Source organism: Helicoverpa armigera, chromosome 9, assembly GCF_030705265.1.
Source record: "Helicoverpa armigera isolate CAAS_96S chromosome 9, ASM3070526v1, whole genome shotgun sequence".
In the NCBI taxonomy this organism is placed as follows: domain Eukaryota; kingdom Metazoa; phylum Arthropoda; class Insecta; order Lepidoptera; family Noctuidae; genus Helicoverpa; species Helicoverpa armigera.
In genome coordinates, this window is record NC_087128.1 from 1043267 (window position 1) to 1065680 (window position 22414).

Consider the following 22414-nt stretch of genomic DNA (forward strand, 5'->3'; position numbering starts at 1 on the left):
TGTCTCAATGGCGAAGATTTCAATCCCTGGGCCATCGCCTAAAAAGGGCAGCTGTAAAATACATAGGTATACGATTTTTTTCAGGCTTCACGCCCACGTCCTATAAATCGGAGCGTGGTTGCTTGGAAAAAAAATAATCACACTGATATCAAAACCGCAATGCACACGTTCTGCAAAAAATTGTTCAGAAAATCCTAGACAGGCAGCAATCGAAAAATAATGCTTTGACACTTTATGATTGAAGCTATACACAGAATAGAAATGAAACAATAATAATATTTTCAGTTTTATTTAATACACCTTTGAATAACATTAGACATCAGTTGGTACTCAAAAACAAGTTCCTGAATATCACCTGCTTTACTAGAAGAATAATGAAATAAAATACACTATCAAACTACTATACTAGCAAAATCTAAAACGAAATATTCGTATCAGTACTCTCACTTCTTCGTTTGATCAAAAATCTGGCAAAGTCATCTTTTTCTGCATCGAACGTAGCGATTCTCTCACACTGGGCAGCTGTAGCGGCTTGTGTGATTTGCTCGCCGTAAGCCTTCACGTCATCTCTCTTCTGCTCCACCATGAACTTCCTCGACTCCATCAGCACCACCGCGTCATCGCGCGCCATCGACCACACGCTCGGCTTCACTCGAGGCAACATATTGTGACCCACAAATACCCCATGGAACAGCCCCTGGAACTGCGGTTTGTGTGGGTAATGTTCTAACGCAGACAGAGACAAAAAATGCACCTTCCCGTAATCCACATTGATGTAAGTATCTCGATCTTCACGTAAGAGCAAAGGAGCTTCTGGGCCACTCTCAGATATTTTAGCATCTATCTGAGCCAATACCACCATACCTAAATTCTTTTCTGTTTCCAAGTTCAAAGCAGCAACATCGAATTCTTGACGATTTTCTATTTCGTATAACATTCTCATTACGTTTCTTTCTGCAATATCCGTCGCACGTTTATAGTTGACACCATGAGTAGACTTTAGCATATCCGAATCCTCACAGTTGAGCCCATACCCAATGTAAGGGGAGGTTACTATGTCTCCCAAATAGCCCCTGTGGAGATATCTATCACCGCACTTATAAACACCAGCAGCGAAGCTCACATTTGGTCGACAAACTTCAGTTTCAAGCCACGTGAAGGCCACGCCGTGCTCTCGAAAATGTTTGTATTCTGGATAGCATATCTGGCTTCCAATTTCCTTCATCCTCATGTGATAGTCCCAGTCGTAAACTCCCATTCTGCTGTCATATCTCACGCCAAGACTATGTCTTATACGATGTTCCCATAGCTCACATGCGTTAAACTGATTAGTGTTACCTGTAGTCCAGAAATTGATCAGGTTCTCCATATAATCACGTTCGCGATACTTCATCTGTTCAATGGAGACGCATGGTAGCAGGCAATTCATATAGTCAGGATTAGTAACCATGCCGACTAATTGACGAGCTTTAGCAATTAAGTACCTTGATGTAGAAGGTCGTAACAGCAAATTCCCGTAGATTTCTAAGTAACGTCGAGTTTTCTCCAAAAGCCCACATCGTGTCGTCTTCTCCAACGCCAAGGAAGTGAGAAGAAGCTGCCTCGCGACCAACTCAGGACATCCATCGACGACAAACAGGTTCATGTAGCGCCTAGTGTGCCGGTAAGCTTGCGCCAACGTTTTGAGCAGATGTCTTCCATCGCAGCCTCCGATGACGAGGAAATTGAGTTCGTAGGCGTTTTTATCGCCATATTTTAGGTACTCTTCTTGCAAATCAAGAGCAGGACTGATGCCCCAGAACATTTTGTGCTGTCGCTTCGGGTGACAGTAATGAAATGAAAGTCATTGTCATGGAGACGCTCAATGAAGCATGTTTATTTTGCGGACGGGGCGTTGCCATGGTTACGATCTATTTATGCACACGTAGCCTCCGGGCTGATTGGCGATTGGCGCTCGAACGGCTGGCTACCACAAAGGCTGTATGAAACAGATTATATCGCTAATTAATATTATCGTGAAGGTCCCAGATAGTCACTCGAGTGGCTATACTCGAGTATCGATTTGCTCAGGATCTGTTACATGCGTCTAACTTGATCTATTTTTATTGTTTAAGGGTTGAAAACATTTTAAATGCCTACGTAATTATGGGTCTACAAGCACCGCTTCAATGAATTTTAAACTGGTTATTTTGAACAAAATTATGTATATTAGTAATTGGCAGACAGAATATCAGGCTTATAAACAGATTGGTACAGCGGCAGATGTAAATCCAAAAGAGCATGTAGTCTTTAAATTTCAATAAAAAAAACGTAAAAAATGTTAACGCAACGAAACAAGTTTACATTGTTGCTGTCTTAATTTGTGTAGGCGTTTTAGTAGCAAACGACTTAAAAGCAATTTTTCAAATTTTTTATGTATGTTTAGACATATTTCCATATTTATTATTTATTATCGTTTATTATGAATATTTAGATATTTCTCCAGAAGGCTCTTTCAAGTAGTATGAAGTCGAATTTTCTTACTATAATCGTTTATTTATGGACCCTTCGGACCACTGATGTTTGCCTACAGGCAACCCATGGCTAAAATACAAATCTAGTTTCAAAAACCCTATAACTAACTACACACTAAAAACACTACTATCTAATAAATAATCTAATATACTTTTAACTATTTTTGAATAGCGAACTATTTACTCGATAATGATAATATTGTAAATGATGGTGGTAAGTATTAAATAAAACGTACGCAATATCTTAAAACATTTTATTAAATAATTTCATAGTATAGTAAATGCCTCTGTGTGATTATAAAAATAGTACTTACATTAAGCCTGACCAGAGATACAAAGTTGTATTTCAGCATCACTACTGAAACTATTGGAAATGTGAAAAATTAGGTATAGACACGAAATGTAACAAAAAAGTGATGTTTATAGTATTATTTCTTGAGAAATATAATAAAACAAAAGCTAAGTCTTCTGGTCTTCCTTAACTATTTTGTTCTTTATATACAGTTTTCTAATAATATTTACAGTTATTTGATAAAATTATTTCTTACTATTTAAAGCCCTCTGCCCACTGAGGTGTAAAGGTCGCCGTAACTCGAGCGTATAACTCTATATCTATGCGAAGACGAGAAGCCTCTTATTTCGCACCTTTTTTATTTTCAAACTGTTACACATCATTGGACAGCGAACCTTATTTTAACATATCTATCGAAATTATTCGCATGGCAAGGATTATGCAAATAACGTCAATTTTATATTTGGTATCATTTACTTAAGGCTACATTTATTATTGTTTTTTAATTAATTTAAAAATAATCTTTGTCCCTTTAGCATAATATATGCACGTATAATACACATTAATTATTTTTGTAGAATTTTACAAAGAATAGGTCAATATTGTGTGAATAGTAAATAATCCTATATTGTATAGTTTTGCAAGTTTTAAGGAGTAGAATTTTGTGCGCATAAATTGTGAAGAGGCGAAATTAATGGAGCTATCCATTAGTTCAGTAAATGGCTGTCAGGTGCCTCTGATGATGCAGAAATAAGCCTGCTAACTCCTTATTTTTTTATTATTATTTTGTAGTCGGCATCAGCAAAGTACTTTAATACAAAGTTTTTTAGGGTAGGTATTCCATTATTTTTTTTGCGTTGGTGTTTTTATTTCCCTTTTAATTCTTTCATTACAATACCTGGGTATAATAAATATACTCAATACTACGTTACATTTTTTCGTAGCCATCATCACTATCTGTCTGAATATTAACTGCTCTTTCACAATATCAAACTACAAAGGTACTTAGTAATAAATTATTTGGTAACTCTCTTTGATGCTTACCTTCGCGTTCCATTACAAGCTGGAAGCAATTTATAACATATCAGCCAATTGACTGAGTCTGGTACGTGGAACAGAACGCATTTAGATGTAGACTAGAAAGTAAAAGCATATAGGCTGAGGCTTCACCGTAGGAGCAAATATTTATTAGGTAGTAATTTTGTTACTTTCAGGCATGTGGGAAGGACGTCATATATTCAATGAGGCTTAGGTATCTGCGCAATAGATATTTTAGGAACAAAATAGTCTATCAGTGCATCTAATCGGGTGACTTCAGTCTCAAAAAGATAAGCCGCAGTGTTGGTAATATAACTTCTGAAGGTAATTGGAGCCTCAACCTTACACGCATAATACTGATCGTCAGTTATAAGAATTGCGAAATGTAGAAACCAACAAATTCTGACGATGCATAGCCTTGTATGGCAATCTTATGATACACTTGAAACTCTCATACAATAAATTGTATCTAAGATTTAGTCAATGACATCATTATGAGCGTATAAGCACTCAATTATATCATCAAATAAAATAATTTACAAAGCAAGTATCTAGTACAAAATACATAGTCTACTGACTCTACCGATTATCTACAATATTTGGACAAGTTATAAATACCTACAAGTATACATTATACACAGAATTCTATTACTATACTTAATACCTTCATAATAATTAAAGTATAACTAATATACATCAACAGGTAATAAATAGATAGAAAGTTTGTCTAGTCTGCACGTGTAGAATAATAGGCTGCTGCATATCACTTAAGTTAAACAACCTAATCATAAGGAACTATGTCGTCATAGGATCTGAAGATATCCACGATAATAAGCATAACTTCTGGAATGTAAATGCATCGATATTCACAAACTCTAAAAACACCTGCATGGATCCCAAAGAAAGCAATTCTTGTAGGAAGTCAATACTTATTACTTTTGGAAGAAGTGTCACAAGACCTTTTCCTCAAGTGGTCCGTTTTAGAGGACCCTGCTTGCGTTCGTCAAGAAAACCGCGAGTCGTCCGATGACGCTAACGACCTCGGCTTGGACACCTTCGCCTCCACCGAGCTCTGCGGGGCGCCGCGGAAGCCCGGGCCCGTGCTCCTGTTCGTGTACGTCGACGACGTCACCGGGATCTTGCGAGTCTGTTTGATCTTTAACTTGTTCAACCAAAGATCTCGCGTCTTCTTGTTCCCAACAACAAAGAATATGAACAAGACGAAACCTTGGAAAGTGGCCGTGAAAGCGAAAAAATAAGCTAATACGACGTTAAACGCAAACAAACCGAAAATCCACGGAAGACCAAATAAGAAGACGAGTAGACAACTGACGGAGGCACAGCGCAACGCTTCGTTGGAGTCGCCGTGCCTCTGGATCCTTCTCGAAGCGAACACGGAGCGCACTATCAGCGCGAATAGCGTCCAGTTCGCGAGCAGCATGACGGCGATGGGCATGTAGACGGCCAGCCACAGGCCGAGGCCGGAGGGGTAGCAGAAGGTGCCGGTGGGCACCTTGTCCTCGAAGCGGCCGGCGTAGGAGTGCGGCGCCACGGACAGCAGCACGCCCACCACGCCGCACGGCGCGCCCCAGCTGAACGCCGCCGCGCGCAGCAGCTTGTGCGACGCCTCGCGCGAGAACACCAGCACCAGCCGCCGGTACGACACCACGCCCGCCACCACCATCCAGCAGAACGACGCCAGCACCGAGTAGTGCAGCAGCACGCCCACCAGCATGCACGGGATGTTGTAGCTATCGAACTTCGCAAACAGGATGATGAAGAAACATACGATAAGTATGAATATAGCGACGCAGAGCTGCAGCCATATTTTATTGCTGAAGTCACGTCTCCAAGACCTGAATAGGACGGCGGTTATTCCTATCATAACTAAACCGAACATGGATAAGCAGCAGCCCACTATTGAAATAATTTCGAGCGCTTTTTCGTTTTGTTCGGAGAACACGGTCCTGGGGACGAGGATTTCAGCGAAGTGCGTGAGATGGTCGCATCGGCAGGTGTCGAGCCTACCTGGCCGGGTGGCGCGGATGAAGGTGCAGCCCTCCTGCGACCAGTAGCCTTGGCCATTCTCTAAGAAGTGCCAGAAGGCACAGGCTCGACTTTGGTTTCGGTCAGGGCCGCCGCCTAGGGAGGTGAAGTGGATGTCCACATACTGCAAACACAAAAATAAAATTCTTTTAATAATCATTTTAGCAAATTTGATTATTACTACAATTAATTTTCCAGTTATTCCATTTACTCTAAAGTCAAAAGATAAAATTTAATAACAAAAAACTGACCTCTCCATCATCGAACTCGGTCAGGTTCTCAACGTTGACACTCAAGACCCTGCTGTTGACAGCGAACTCCCTGGCACTCTTGCTGTGGAAGGCGCGGTCATTGCGGAAGGCCACGAAGCTGATGCGTCGGGTGGTGGCCGACACCGACTCAGGTAGTACTACTACAGCTTCGTTGTTGTCCGATTGGAGATGGGATGTGTCGAAATCATCTGGAAAGTTCAATTAGTTCATCGTTTTAGAATGATAGCCTAAATACAGCTTAAATTTTCAGAACTTAAATTCAGAACCAAGGACTATCAGGATTTAACCTAAAATTATTTTTATTTACCGTGGCTTTTCATGTATTTTCTTCAATACAACGCTTTGCTTCACAATTAATCGTTCTCACGTCCATTGCACTACGAAGCCAATTACTGTACACATGTTACAACTGATTCAAATTAGTTCAGCGTTGCGTAAAATCGCAAGCGTCATAAAACGTGAACCAACTCGTGCTGGGAACTTTGCAGGGAAATTATTCTGCTACCTTTTTAAAATATTTTCAGTTACTCTCCTCTGTTTATACACTCTTCCAATGTTCTATGATGTATATGCTTCCTTATATACTCTCTGTGTGTTTCTACCACTTTCAGTACTTACTACCCTATCCACTTTTTAGTACAAATAAGTAAACTATTATTATTATCTGCAAAAAATCTTCCTGACGATACTTTACGACAGAACATTTTGTAACTTACAAGTGAAGTCACTTAGGTAACAGCAGGTAACTTAGGTTCAATGTAATTAAACTACATATGTATAAGTACGTACCTCTAATAATCTCAAAAGCATCATCAGTGAAGACGTCTTGGTCTCTGGCAGCTATCCTGAGCCCCCTCACCGGCTGATCGGGTTCAGCGTTAGTCACCAACAGTGCTATATTGTCGCGAACAGTCGTGGCATTCTCCGAACCGTCTAGGTCTAGTCGAGATCCAATACCATCTAGAAGATGAAGCAGTTCTCCAGGAATGTTTAGGTCCACGTTTTCTGCTAGAAGTTCATCAACCTGAAATTTGGAAAAAGTATTTTTTTTTTTATTAACTTTACTACTCTATCGGGGGGGGTGAGTTAGGTAAATATAAGTATATGTCAAGATTAATGGTTGCATTGTGTTTCTTTTTATCTATAAACCAATGATGCTAGTCCATGTAGAGTCTTAGTCTTGAGTGAACATAAAAATTATAAATTACCTGATCAAATGCCGTTCTAATATCTTCAACCAATACAGGAACTGAATCATTATTGATGAGATTCTCCAAATCATCCATTACTTGTTGGAGTTGTTCTTCAGGCTGAAAAAAAGATGTCATCATTCAAAGATAACAATTTATAGCACTTAATTAAACTTCAAGTCTCTTCATCAAATCGTCAAAGTTACACAAAGATTAGTCGTGCGACATTTAACATGCAAATGCTATTAAAAGCAATGATTCATGCAAATCGAAATAGTGACTACCGTGGTGACTACACATAAAACAGACCTCTCCTTAATTTTCTCATATACATTTCTTTACTAAAGTCTATACAGGGTTGTCTTCGAAGTATGGATTAAATAGAGTGAGGGAATGGCCAGGGTAATTTGTCAACTTTTAATACTGTACTCAAAATTTCGTATTTTCTAAATGCAGTCTTTAAATTTCAACATTCCGAGGAGGAACATTCAGATAGTTGGCAAATGACCTTACCCATTCCCCTCACATCACCTCGTAAGCGGAGAAAAAATCCATCATCATCATCACCTGCTTCTATTTCTTAATTTTCTTCTATTTCTAGTAGTTTCATTACGCATCAGTAATTTACATAAATCAACAGATTGCCTGTCTGACTCTTACGCAGGGGTATTTTACACGGTTACACAAAGGTGATAAGTGACAAGACTGATTATTTTTCTGGACGTCCACGAACAAACATTTAGACTTACTGCTGGCGGTGGCCTGGTTGTTGGTTCTTCAGTAGTCGTAAGCGGTGTTGTTGATATAATCGGTGTCTCAGTAATAATAGTCTCAGTTACGTTCTCTATGACCGTTACGTTGATAGGAGGTCCAGTGGTCCACGGAGGCTTAGTAAAATAAGAGCTGGTAATATTACTAATCGTAGTTGTAGTAGTCGATGTCGTGGGTGCAGTTATCGATGTCGTGGGTGTAGTAATCGATGTGGTGGAATTCAAAACATCAGGTGTCCTCCCCTCTTCTGAACTATCGGAACTTTTGTCGTCCAACTTGAGCATGTCAATCTAAAATTGTTAGTTAGTTAATTGGTGCTGCGCTGGATGACTAAGTGCTATTATTTCAATTGCTAAGTCACTGAATGGCTCATTACATTATTAATAAATAATATTATCATCATTTGATATTATCTTAATTGGTAAAAAATATTATCATTAAAAATAAATCACTACTCAATAAAGCTTAATTGTATTGACTTTGACAAACTATTACGTCTTTGGAGATAGTTGCTATTAATCACTGTCGGATTATATCATGTTTAATCGATTTTCCTGAAATATGTTTTACATAAATCTAATAAACCACTTTCCGCCACCACTTTAGCTATCTCCTCATTCAGCTTGGTTTAATGTTGATATATTTATTGCCAAGGAGAATAGGCATTGTCAAGTGTCTTATCACATTAAAATCTGATCGCTTGGTATAACGATAAGTCAGTGAATTCATTAGCAAGAGTTAATTTGCTTGTGAACAGATGTAATGTTAGTTGTACCTTATCACATACTGGACTAATGAGTTCAGTTCAAAGTATCAAGATGTTGCTAGTGCCAATATTATTATTTACGAGTTTTTCAGGGTTAGTTAATTTTGTGAAACAAGTAAATAAATTAATGATGTATGATTTTGTATGTCGATAGTACCTACGTGAATACATATACTATTACAAATCGGGTTTTCTGCCATTTTATTTTGCTCCTTGAAACCTGTTTTGACTTCGATAAAATAGATGTTGTCATAACGTTGACTCATAACGTCCAGCGGCAATATCAAAAAACTTAATTCTATTGAGATCTCAATCAACAATCGGTATTGAATCCAACCCTATTTAATTAACCTTCATACCTTAATTTACAAATCAAAACAGAATCCAAACCACAATAATGGCAAATCGGCATAGATATTCAAAAGATATGTTTTGAATTTCTCTTAGGAGAAATAAACATATCATCTATATACGTATGCGTATACTTACGGGATTTTCCGCCTTAATGACCCCAGGAGTGGGCATCTGCACCGTGACCTGGTGTTTGTATGGCATCTCAGTCGACACGATGCAATCCTCGTCAATGGTAGTCACCACTTGTAAACCGTCGTTGAAGTTCCCCACGCAAGAGTGGATCTGACACGACACTGCTATCGATTCCACTGGAAATTAGAGGTTTTATATTATCTTCTGATTTGATCGTAGAAAGGAAATAATAGGATTAATGAAAGGGATTTTAATCATGACGATCAAAGGATCGATACGGCCGTTGCCAATATTCTATTTATCTGTTGGCTAACTAGAGAAAGAAGTTTGACATTAGTTACTTGAATTCCATCTGTGGCGAGTTGTTTTAAATAACAAACTTGTCTGCTGTAGACACTTTTAAAAACAGGAAAAATTAAATGGAGTGAGGACTAGCTGCTTCGCACATTTCTGCTCGCGACCTGAGGGAACTATTTTCCGCTTCCGGATAAGCAGAAGCCTATTTACATTTCATTTTAATCTGTAGTTTTCACGTTAAAGCGCAACATACAGACAGAGCTACTTTCACATTTATAGCAATTCTGTTTTGAGATAGAAAGATCGATATCTGATGGATTTTATAATCAGTTAAGATTACAATGGTCATCGGCATATAAACATTGAATCAGTCATAACCTTTTAATAGCTCTTAATCTGACCTTTTGATTACACTCAGGTTTTATCTCAAGTACTTAAAGAAAGACAATGCAGACATAAAAGTATTCCAATTTGCAAGTTCTGCCATCAACAATGAATGATATTATCCGTAATTGGTGATTTAATCGCCTACCGCAAATGACATTGAGACGAAGATAAGATATTACAAGCCAGAAGTGTTGAATTTGTTTACTATTCATTTCCATACACGCCTATTTACTTCCTTATATACTCCCAATATGAAAATTGCCCTTAAAAATCCTGTCTTACATTTTTCACTCTGATAGATCAGAGAGAATCAGTCCCAAGAGGAAGACACCAGATAAGATTATTCAAAACAAAGCCAAAATGCATAGCTGAATCGAAAACCGGTACCTAGATGTAGCCATAATGGAGGCTGTACCTCGTTCCAACCGAAGATAAGAGGATACATATAAATTTAGCATATGTGTGGTCTGTGGCTGGTTAAACTTGGATGTAACAGCACTTCGGGCTTTAGCCGAAATGTTTATGTATGTATTTGTGCGCGATTATCTCACGTTTGGCTGAACCGATTTTGATGAGGTTTTCAGCATAGTATTTGTCAGACTTGGTGGAAGGTATAATTTAAGTCGCTTTTATTTTTATGTAAAAAAAAAATATTTTTATTAGATGTTCAACAAACATTACGTTATTGGTAATTTGGTATTAGTGGTTAAAATGCTTGCATATTTCCAATCTTATTCGACCGTTTAGCGCAGTTATTAGATCTCAGTGCTATATCTAGGTCTATGTGTGAAGAGCCTACATATTATTATAACAAGAGCCACGGCCGCCTGTCTTAACTGTTTAACCTCTGCACTGGGCACGTATGATACTAATTAGATAACTAGCACCAATGTATTATAATCTGATGCGATGGGTATGACTAACAGACAACTCGTAATTCTGCAAGGAGTATAAATTACAAGTCAAGGAACTTTTTTTACTACAGTAGAAAGTGAAATGCCTTCCTGGATGTAATGACCTTTAAGCTATAATTGTGATTAAAACCAAATTTTTTACAAGCTACTCACCAAATTCATGATTGTCCGCCATACAGAAATAAACAGGTTTCATATAGACTATTTCTACACCATCCCAAGTGCCTGGCCGCACTGGTTTCATTCTTGGATTCAGTTGCACGTGCAATATCACAGTCTTTCCGTCCAAAAACAACTTCTTTAACTTCATGTCGTATATAATGTCCTTGTCTTTTGGGTTCAAATCCGGATGTGCTAATTTGAAACCGTTTAATATCGCTTCAAATGCTTTCGGGTCCTGTATTGTTTCTAATCCCCCATTAATCCTGTAGTAGTTTGTCGAATAGAAAATGTATTCTTTCAACTTCTTCTCCCAAATCTTCTTCAGTCTATCTATATTGTCGAATGTGTATTCTTTGGTTAAAGCTAGTTTGACAGCAAAGTTATATCGGAGGGATTGTTCCTCTCGCACCCAGAGAGCTTTGTTGGACTCGGAGACGACGAAATTCTTAGAGTCGATGTGAACGCACCAATAGTAGCCATCGTCTATGGGCTTGAGGACATACGACAGAAGTTTATTGTGTATATCATCGTGGCTAATTTTTACAGGTGTGGGGTGGTATGTCTCGGAGTCGGTGAAGCAGTATATGTTGTCCTCGACAACGTTATAATTCACAGTTAGGATTAGTTTGTTTTGACTGGAAATTAATTATTATTTAATTTAAATTACAATTTATGATTGAATACAGTTAAAATATACTCAGATTTAGTGAATTTTAAACATTTCAGTGCAAGCTGTTGCTCAAACAAAAATCTGGGTACAATCTAGTGTCAATAGGTATATTTTTTTTTTATCTTGCACTTATGCTCAAACTGAGTTGCACCTACCACTTCTGTTTCACCACCCCCCTAAGGTAGACTGGCAGAGAACGCCTGAGGCGTTAAGTCCGCCGTTGTACAATGTGCATAAAGTATTTTAAATAAAAATAAATAGGTGGTCAATACTTACTCATCAGCACTAACTATTAAATCCACTTTTTTTAAGTCAATGTTTTTCTCACAAATAACGTCAAAGAATATGTAGGAACTGTTCACCAAATCCCAAATGCCATTTCTGATAATTCCGTATGAAGTTTCATTTCCATTCATTTCAACATTGACATCCAATCCCCAGTCTGCTGGTGGTATCTGAAAGATAATTAATTTATTTAAAAAAAAAACATTGCGAGCACTCCTAATAGATGAAGCACATATACGAACATAAATAAGATACGACTGATTCGATTGAAGCCCAATTTTAGACGTTGTTTTTTCGTAATTTTGATTTACAATAAATATTTCAAAACTGTAAACAGAATCCAAACATCTGGACCAGCTGCAAAAATTGAACTTCAAGAGCTAAATAATACAACAATGAAAGCCTAGACACAACTTCTTACTGGTTAAAAGCTAAGCAATGTATTTTAGACTTATATGAAAATAATGCTACTCTAAATGTCATTCATGCAGTCATTAGTAACTCTAGATACACATGAAACAAGTGAAAAGTTCGCACCAGCACCCAAATGTCCCGGAATACGGGTGGTGAGCTTCGCAACGAATCGCGACCGCATGAATCTGGATTACTGGTGTCATACCTACAACAGCCCCAGGTTTCGAGCTCAAAAGGGCTGTGATTGATGTAAGGAGATACTAATGGAAACCAGCCACCACAGTCCAATAGCTAATAAAAACAAAACATTCTAAAACAACAAAAGCAGCGGTTGATTTGTCACTAACATGAATAATAAATGATTCAAAATTTGATACTACAGAATATAGACAACACTCTTTAGTTCAGATTGACATGAACATTAGAAATATGAATAACATGTACAAATAATCTGATATGAAAAGAAACATTTCACACTTCAATCATTTAGCACTTACAAATCACGAAAACTTATGTTTGTTTCAAAACTATTTTCAGAAATTCTTAAGAATGCTTTTAAAGACGTTTTAACATCAAAGACAATGTAACACTGATGGACATGAAATAAACACGATCGTAAAAAAATGCAACTCACCGTAGCCTCTTCATTGACGATCTGACTTTTACGCTGAGGGTCGTACGTAATACCCAGGGGATAAACAGGAAACGAGCCAGAAATGTGCAATAGCGGATTATTTGAGTATCTCCAGCCGTTGTATAAGACTGAACCTCCTCTTTTTTCGCATATTTCCTTTGATTGGAACCATGTCGCTCTTACCGCCCCACCTCCGACAGCAGTTGCTGGTGACAAGCAGGTCGCTTTAGGAGCCCAAAACCTCAAAGAGCCTTTGAAATCTTCACACCCGTCTGTTGACATAGATTCTGCATCTACGTATGGCTCTACAAGACAGTACCTATAATGCAGTTCATCGCATCTTGAGGCGGTGTAATTATTTACAGGATCTATAACTACACATAGTTCTTCTTCAATACCCTTTTGTGGGTTGACTACTTCATAGGTAGATTCTAAGAGAGACCCTGTCGTTTTAGTGAAGGAAAAGTCGATGAAGGGCCCTCCAGGGTACAATGATTTGTACTCCGTCCATAATACTAATTCAGACTTTGTAAGATTTAAACTGTTGTACAGTTTAGAAGTGTATAGGTTGCCGGTGCAACCTACATATTTGTGTGCAAATTTTTCGGGGCCTTTCAGTCGGTAGCAGTACGGTTCTCCTTTGATGTTGGAGTAAGCTACCTGGAATCCTATTGGACATAATACTTTTCTCTTGGATTTCTTTGCTTCGAATGCAGGTTGTAGCAACAACAGGAGTATTAGAGTGGCTAAGGTGGGTATTCGATGAGCTTGGACCATCTGAAATGTAACGAAAAAGGAAATTTTAAGTGAACCACATATTTATGCTTTAATATAACCCTACTATCATAACAACTTCATAGTTTAGGTATATTCATGAAAATAACAGGTAAGTATAAGGCCTTCCCTAAGTAGAAATTACAGTCTGTTGTCGATTTCCTAAAAAAGAAACTAAACAAGAATTCAGGAAAATCGTTTTCCCTGTACCTACAAATGATTTGGGATGTTCATGATTTGGGATTGTTGATATTAATCTTATCTGAGCGTGAACATTATCTGCAGATAATTTCGACAATAAGGCACTCAACACTATTACTGATACAGATATACCTATCACACCTCAGCTGATTGCGTAAAATTCGTTGCTAAATTACCTGGAACCAATGTTCGTATGAAGTTCCAAAGTACCTATCATTGTAATCTTCATATTACGTAGGCGTTGAAGTTTATCTTTTTAGGTATTCCTTTTAAGCTTCCTCTTCGTATCAAACTAACTGATGTCCCAACTCTACTAACTATCGTCCCAACAAAACTAGCAACTTCCCACATCCGAATAAAACGTAGCTTATGTTCTTTCTCCGGTTAGGGACTACCACTCAAATCGGGTCAGTAATTTTGTCGTGAAGGCCCGACAAACAAACAAAGTTACTGTCGCATTTAAATAATAGGAAATATGGATGATGCCAAAAGCTTATCATACCGTTGAAATTAAAAACAAAATTGCGTATCAGGTAAATAGGATTTCGATATACAAGGGCACGGTGATTCCAATCACCCACATGCACCTAATGGGGAGCCTCGCCCTAAGTAAACTGACAGAAAGGTAAATAAGAATTGAAAAGGTACCGTAGAGTAGGCGGAAAAACGTACACTGCCTTTAGGGGGTCATTTTTATTTTTGCAACACTTGAAAATGATAAGATATTTTCAAAAACCTTTATACTATGAGGCCCTTAGGGAGAGAAAATTAATAAAAATGTGTAGTGCTTTAAAAACTAGAGCATTTTCAACTTCGGCAGGCAAATAATACATATTTTATCAGCAGAGATTTTTCTTATCAATTATATCCTATTATAATCACTGAATATTCAATTGTTGTTATAAATACCACAAGTAAATTATCAGCGTTATTAGACCGAAATATTTTTTTTATTGGCATTCTTTTCATAAATTAGGTCATCATCATCATCATCAGCCTATCGCAGTCCACTGCTGGACATAGGCCTCTCCAAGTGCACGCCACTGAGATCGATTTATTTAAATTAGGTCTTACGATAAAAATAATCAAAATGTTTGTCCTTGATTTTAATAAAGCAACGTATTCATCCATTTCAGATGCTTCCTTCTACTTCTTCATCACCTTCCTTGACGTTCCTTCGTATACATATACAATATTTAAAAGTTTCATGAAAATTATGATAAAAAGTCCAGTATAACATCAACATTTTATAGCATTCCGGTAGCCTTCATCCATTAGCGAAATCATGACGAATACTCCACGAACATTCAGTGTGAGATTGAATTAAATTTGTGGTAAAACAAAAAAACATGCCAACGTAATTGTTACTTAATTTTCGTGACCTTAATCACGAAAGCGAGGTTCAGTTTAAACTACTGTTATTTTTAATCGTTTGTTTGTTTATTCTGATTTACTGTACATGTGATATTTAAATTGATGACTAACACTACTAATTATTATTAAACACTTTAGATACTGTTTCAGTTTTTAGGACAAATAGGAGAGCTAAATTAGAGACCAAGTTTTAGACTTCATCAAAAATAAGTGAATAAGGTCTACAACAAATTACGTCATATACATAGGTATTCGTTTTATTTATAGGCATATTTTACATATAGGCAGCAGAGGAGACAGTCTATGTCAGTCATATTTTTCGACCACATCTGATAAGCTAAGCATTTGTCGATAAAACGATTGAGCACCTCATTTACTAATGGTACCATATTATCATTCAGGTTAGTGACTGATTGTCACACATTACCAGTCAGTAGGACAAACGACTTTCCCCCATATCATGATACGATTTTGATTGAATTTCTTGATAACTCGTTGATAGCATAATGAATAAATAATCACATTTTTCCTTCAAAGATAATAGCTTTCTGCGTAAGCGACGCGGCGGTCAAGCGGTAGTATTATAATAAATTACAAAAAAATGTTCTCTCACCTTCATTGCTTTAAGTGATCTGAGCGCGAATGATGAATAGTCCTTTGTGCCAGCTCATCTTATAGACCCATTTAAGTCTCTATGCGGTAGGAACTAAGGTTCAAACTTCTTCGCTCGTGCTTGTATGCGCTTGTTTGGCAGTTTCGTCTGAAAAGATTAAAGAGTGTCATTAATGTGAATAGTTAACCTTTTTGAGTGGCAGTTCAGATGTCAAGGGATCATGATTTAATTGGCCTTAATTTTTGTACAATAAGGGTAGGTTGTTATCCGTCTGTATTCGTAATTTGGTAGTGGACAGTTTTTATTTGTAATTAAAATGGAAGCTTCGGCATGTACTATTTACTTATTTTTCCGACTTCCCGAGTCGTACCAAATGAACGAATACATAAAGGAACTGAATTTAAAATATTTTACTGGACAATTTCAAAAACCGCAGATAACCGTAAAAGAGTCATTAGCCTTACCTACAGTTTCCGTAATAAAGATAAAAGCGAAACATAAATACAAATAACAAACAAGCTAACAAAACCAAAATAAGCCTTATCCTTACAACTTTAAAATGCATTTTACATTGTACACTTTGTACATCCCATTTCACATGGTGCCTGCTAATTCTAGTAGCGTGATAAGCACCAATTAATTGGTAGAAATGATCTGAATGCGTCATCAACCATTAGGCTGGTCATTTGATAAAAAAACTATCCCAATAACAAAGGTCAAGACTTCTTATGATCAATAGTAAATCCGTGTCAAGGGAATATTTTTTGTAGTAAATAGAATGATTTTTTGACGATATTATAAAATGCCTATGTTATAAAAACTGCACCCGTTATTTCATACAGCAAAGAAACGACAAACGTTTTTGTTTTTTTTTATCTGGTAATCGCTGAATAGGTAAATTCCCTCTAATTTGTTTATTATCAGTTTAGTCATGAAGCCTTGCAGGTGCCTTCTAAATATACTATTTTAATCGGAGCACTTAGTGCATGAAATATTCTGGTAACATTATACTAGAGTGCTATAAGAGATGTGCTGATAATCATCAGTGCTGAATATTCTGATATCGATTCAGTTTAGATTTGCATACTGTTTCCTACAGTCAACAAAATACTTTCTTTGTAGTGTGCAATGTATGCGTTGCTGATGGATGGATGGATGACTATCCACAATTCTTCTGAAATTTTACTAAAACTACGGCTTCTAAAAATAAAGGTTTAAACTCATCAATATGAGAAAAACATCCGACAACTTTATCTACAACAAATAAAAAATAAGACGAGTATAAAAACATGAGATCTGTACAATGTGCAAATGATAAGAGCATCGTAGCGTGCCTTATCAGTGTCTACCGTGAGTCAGTTCACCTCGAGAACTATTTACCTGGGATGACGTCACAACCAGCATCTATGTTTGAGATGAAAGTATTTGCTATAAACACATTTCCAGAAACTGTCATAATTGTTTAGAGTTTAATGCGATTGTGAGTAATCAAGGTATTGTTGACTAATCCCTTTGGGTATTTCGAATGGAATCTTGTTGATTTAGAGGTATTAGAATGTGTTTGTACTGTCCTACGCATACGTGCATGTATCAAATATATACGTAGTAACTAAATGTACGTAATTAACGGTCTGGCACCGCGCCATTTAATTAATTACCCGGTAGACGGTGTGTGAAATTGTTATTTTTTAACGTCACAAAACGGCCCTAAAGTTAACCAACACAGTTAGTCCCCGTAGCCAGATTCAAAGTCAATGTTTTTTAATAAATAGATCCGCCAAAGGATCTTATAACTGAAGAGTCAATGGGTATTTCCAGAAGATAGCTTGTTAGGATCAATCCTGCTGATATAAAAACACCGACAAGTCTTCCAGTAAATACCTACGATTTTTTCTTTTCTCTCTGCTTGAAAGCTGGCGCTACAATTCTACTTTCAGTTTTATTTACATACAAATTATCATTAACTACGTAAATGGCCATTTATTTTCACCATAAACGTGATTAATATGCGTTGCATGTGCACTCAGGCAATGATGCAAATTAATTAATTCAAATCAACTGCATACATGTTCTAGCGTATACGTGACATGAATCTACCTAGTAGATTAATTATGATCTACCACTAAATTACGCACATTACAACAATAATTAACGTTAATATACTACAACATTGCTATAATTTGGAAACAGAGGGAATTTGTTATTTTATCTCTTTTTATCAAAACAATCCTGCAAAAAAGTTCTTACAGTTCCGCAATAGTTTCATCTGGTCTATTCGCTGTAAGATAGCAAGCAATAATAAATTGTGTGCGAACATTTCTTAAAGGTCTGCGATATGGGACCCTTTGTGGGTGAACACATGCTAGCTATGAACTGCCGCCGAATCGTACACATTTCTTGTTAGCGAACAGTGCGTGAAAAATTTTGGTTGAATCCATTATATCTTCTGTGAAAATTGTGTTACACGCGCTTAATATATTTCCATATTTTTATAATACAGTTTTTATTTTACACTTTCAGGTTTTGAGAGCAACCAAGAAGAAGCCAAGTCTGTTTATTGTTGACAAACTCAAAATGACGAGGCCCGTAGGCTGATAAATCAATAGGTAACATTTCTAGTGACTAATAGACATTCAGAGACGATACACTTTCGGACAAGGACTTCCTTTGATCTGAATAACAATGAGATGACAAAACCTTACGCTTGCGGAACTTGTATAAATTGAATGTCACAGTTGAAGAAACTGTGTATTTGTTAAAAACGTCTTAATTGTATCTACAATATAGCAATAACTTAAGGTTTTCTTCAAAAAACCTACCTAATGGACATAATGTGGTAAACTAATTGTGGTAGATTTAATTTGTCTTACAATGTGTTGAACATGTCATATGATATACGAACCTAGACTTATGCAATAGGCTCGCCTGCTATGACACATACCAAAATAGGTGTGCTATTGTTACAGTACGTATCTTTTCGAAGCCGAATATTTATAAATAACAAGAAATACAGTTACATTGAATCGTCATAGTTTTCACGCCTTCAACCCGTGACTGGTTGATAACCAAATTTTCATTAACATAGGGTATGTATCACTATCTATATAGGTCTGTTATTTTCACAAGTCCTCACTAATGTTCCAAATTGTGCCCTTATAAATTAGAATAAAACAATAGGTGTAATTTTTGAGGAAATTCTCATACGTAAGGTGTTATTGTTCTATTATTACCAAAAAAGCAATTTAAGAAAACATTAATAAAGATAACCAGTACAACTGCAAAGGTTGCGTCCCATTCAAACGGTGTTCATTCGTAAAACACAACACAGATCAATATCGGCCAGTCAATTACAGTAACAAATGTGACAAACAAACGAACTAATAGCAATTGAGTGAGGGCGAGCCTATGAAATGTACTTAGGAGTACTTATTGGATGTAGCTAAAAAACAGAAATAAGCATTTTAAGAAGTTCCATAGTTATAACAATACTATAAGGATTAGGGCACGTGGTGTTAGCCCGATTGGGTATTCAGCTACATCAAGCTATTTTGTTATAAATAAAGTTTCAAGAATATAAAAAAATTATATAGGAATTTTGTTTTTAGTATCAACTCTGGTAAATAGCGCTATCAAAGATAAATTCACTATCAAAAATAAGGTAAAGTGGATCATGAGTACATAATGTACTTAAGCTAAGAACAGGTGATGGATTGTACTCTCTAAATTTTTACCCGAGATAAAATATAGGTATACAAATGCGTACCTACATAATGGATATATGATTTTTTCTAGATACCACAAACCGTAAAATAAATATAAGTTTATTCCTTACATACTACACCTGGCTTTGTACACTATGCTATTCTAACTGTCTAGCAGAGTTGGTTTGCTGCACTATTTTCTATACGCATTGGGTGCAATGCATTGCTCACTAGATCCACACTTTTATGGCGTATTTACGCTGAATAAGTATTGGCTACGTCACAGCGGGAATAGATACAGACTATGGTAATACAACCACTTCATCATAACAACATTTTGTAGTTCTATCAATTTGATAAACTAAACTTTTATTTCATTTCCTAGGTATATGCAAAAATATTACTTCGTTTCAAATTAACTACTATGTGTAATAGGAATTGTAATTAACATCACAATCATTTGACAAATACGTAACAATTGCATTAATACATCATTATCAGTAACTCGGTAAAAAATCCGACATGTGATGGTTCAATTATATCATTCTACTAATGTACTAACAATAGTAAATTAAAAGGAGATAATTGAGCTATATAAAGTGAAGATTTTATAAAGACGTGCAAACCAGTACGTAAACTGTTTACGTCAGCACTGTATTATGATTTATGAAACTCAAAATAAATATTTTATCACTATTACAAACAAATGACATATGTACTCATATCGGGCAAAAATCTTATGAATCATAGTTATCAAAACAAGCGAAAGAAGGAAAAAATAAATAAATCATAAATGAGTACAGCATAAGAACATGAATTTTCAGCCGTCAAAAAGACTGTGATAATGAAAATTTCAGTTTCACGCCTTTCCTGTTTCCTGTTCATTTTGTTGTGAATGTACCTGAGATAAAAAGGTGCTCCGTCATAGCACATGGTGTTTGTGATAAATGGCTTTGGTTTCATATACTTGTTAAGTGGTTCGAAAAAATCTCGTATATTTTAATTCTGGCTTTACATTTAATACTCGAACGTCACTAATCGTATAAATCTTTTAACACGGCATCGTAGACCATTGGTGTCTGTTAATGAAATCCCGGGAATGAGCTCCCATAAATATTTACCTACCTTCGCAATCAAGGACAGTCATGCTAAATATTTAATTGAGCCAAAATCAACTGGCTATTTGGCACACGGGATGACATTGGTGGGATGTTTTTCAGTTGTTTTCCAATATCAAAGCGAATCAAATGAATTCGTTCAAGGTGTCCGAAAGTAATTGGGTCGTTAAGCTGAACAGTCTCTGGTGTGCCGCAAAGAGCCCTATTTTTAACTCTGGTACATTCCAAATGTCTTTAGGATTCCATTGTTTGTTTATTTCATTAGGGATTCTTTTGATCCGGCTGTAAATGTTAAGGAAACAATTAATGATCGACGTTTTTGAACTTCCCATCAATGGCGTGAGAAATAAATCATTCAATTTAATTTGCTACCGAGTATTTAAACACGGTCGTTATTTACAAAATGCAATCGGAACCAGTCTGAAAACAATAAAAACTTTTTTCCTCACTTCATAGCACACGAGAATTCCATGTGAATCAACTGCTTTGTACCGATGAGATCTCCAATTAACAATGAAAAAGTAAAGACATATCGCGACTTATTACCAAAGATAAGGCGATTACGGGCACTTTGTTCGACAGTAGACAATAACGACATACCTCCTTTCACTTAATTACCGAGGAAGGCGCACTGGTACGATCACACAAACCATAATGCCTCGGCTTCTCACGGAAAATTCACTTCCCTGTGAAATACGTGGTATTGTGCGCACGCTATTTACTATTAGCATTAAAAGAGTTTTAAACACAACGGTAATGCGGTAATAAAAAATATTATTGTATTCTACTCTATTATGGTCTTCCGTAATGAGATCGGTTTGATTGAGTGGTGTCGCTGGGTAAAATGGTAATAATGATGTCATCTATAAGAATTGTTGAACGCAAAGTTATCCAATTAGATTAAAATATTATATAATAGAATTATTAAATAAAGTTTTTTCTAAACGGTAAAATCACTGGTAGGTACCTACTCAGCTAAATCCGGTTAGACTGGAAGCCGACCCTAACATAGTTGGGAAAAAGGCTCGGAGGATGATGATGATGAATTAAATAAAGTTTTTTCTAAACTGACCGAAATTAAATAAAGCAGCAAAGAACTGCCAATCCGCCTTGACAACATAATATTATGATTTTATGTTTTTGATGTTATGATTTAATCTCTCCATACTATTCCATCTCCATAAATTATTCTCAAGAGAAAGCTCAAAGCCAGAGGCATTATTTCAAGTTCTCATGAGAAACATTTTGAACCACACTTACGCTATAATTGAACCATAACGGGGCGCTACATAACATTTTTAATTAATTTTATGTCATTATCTTTAAAGCTAGCGTTATAATAGTTTTATTAGTTATGTAAATCATAAACTAGTACCTTCCTGTAATATCTTTGAGCACGCGAAGGTCTAATTTGGTAGATATAATCATCACATTTGCCTGTAAATGTCCGCTCCTAGATTTAAGTCTGGCTTAGGAACACTTTAATAAGTGACCTT

General features: G+C 36.5%; 2 protein-coding genes across 3 annotated transcripts in view; both read right to left on the reverse strand.

Annotated features, from left to right (window-relative positions):
• Positions 1-280: 280 nt before the first annotated feature.
• Positions 281-2416, reverse strand: LOC110374868 (dynein axonemal assembly factor 3 homolog). Its single transcript, XM_021332768.3, has one exon. The coding sequence runs from the start codon at positions 1802-1804 to the stop codon at positions 416-418; it is 1389 nt and encodes a 462-aa protein (XP_021188443.1). The 5' UTR covers positions 1805-2416; the 3' UTR covers positions 281-415.
• A 337-nt stretch (positions 2417-2753) lies between these two features.
• LOC110374861 (uncharacterized) overlaps positions 2754-22414 on the reverse strand; it is a 33931-nt gene continuing 14270 nt past the window's right edge. Inside the window, exons 2-11 of one of the 2 annotated variants that reach the window (XM_021332759.3) lie at positions 16100-16246; positions 13138-13914; positions 12081-12259; positions 11126-11769; positions 9378-9550; positions 8101-8412; positions 7370-7471; positions 6951-7185; positions 6141-6349; positions 2754-6013 (exon numbers count right to left, since the gene is read on the reverse strand). In XM_021332759.3, coding sequence (XP_021188434.3) covers positions 4847-6013; positions 6141-6349; positions 6951-7185; positions 7370-7471; positions 8101-8412; positions 9378-9550; positions 11126-11769; positions 12081-12259; positions 13138-13914; positions 16100-16105 — 3804 coding nt within the window. In that variant the 5' untranslated portion in view covers positions 16106-16246 and the 3' untranslated portion in view covers positions 2754-4846. The remainder of the gene's footprint in view (positions 6014-6140; positions 6350-6950; positions 7186-7369; positions 7472-8100; positions 8413-9377; positions 9551-11125; positions 11770-12080; positions 12260-13137; positions 13915-16099; positions 16247-22414) is intronic. The other variant, XM_021332760.3, reaches the window with a different exon arrangement.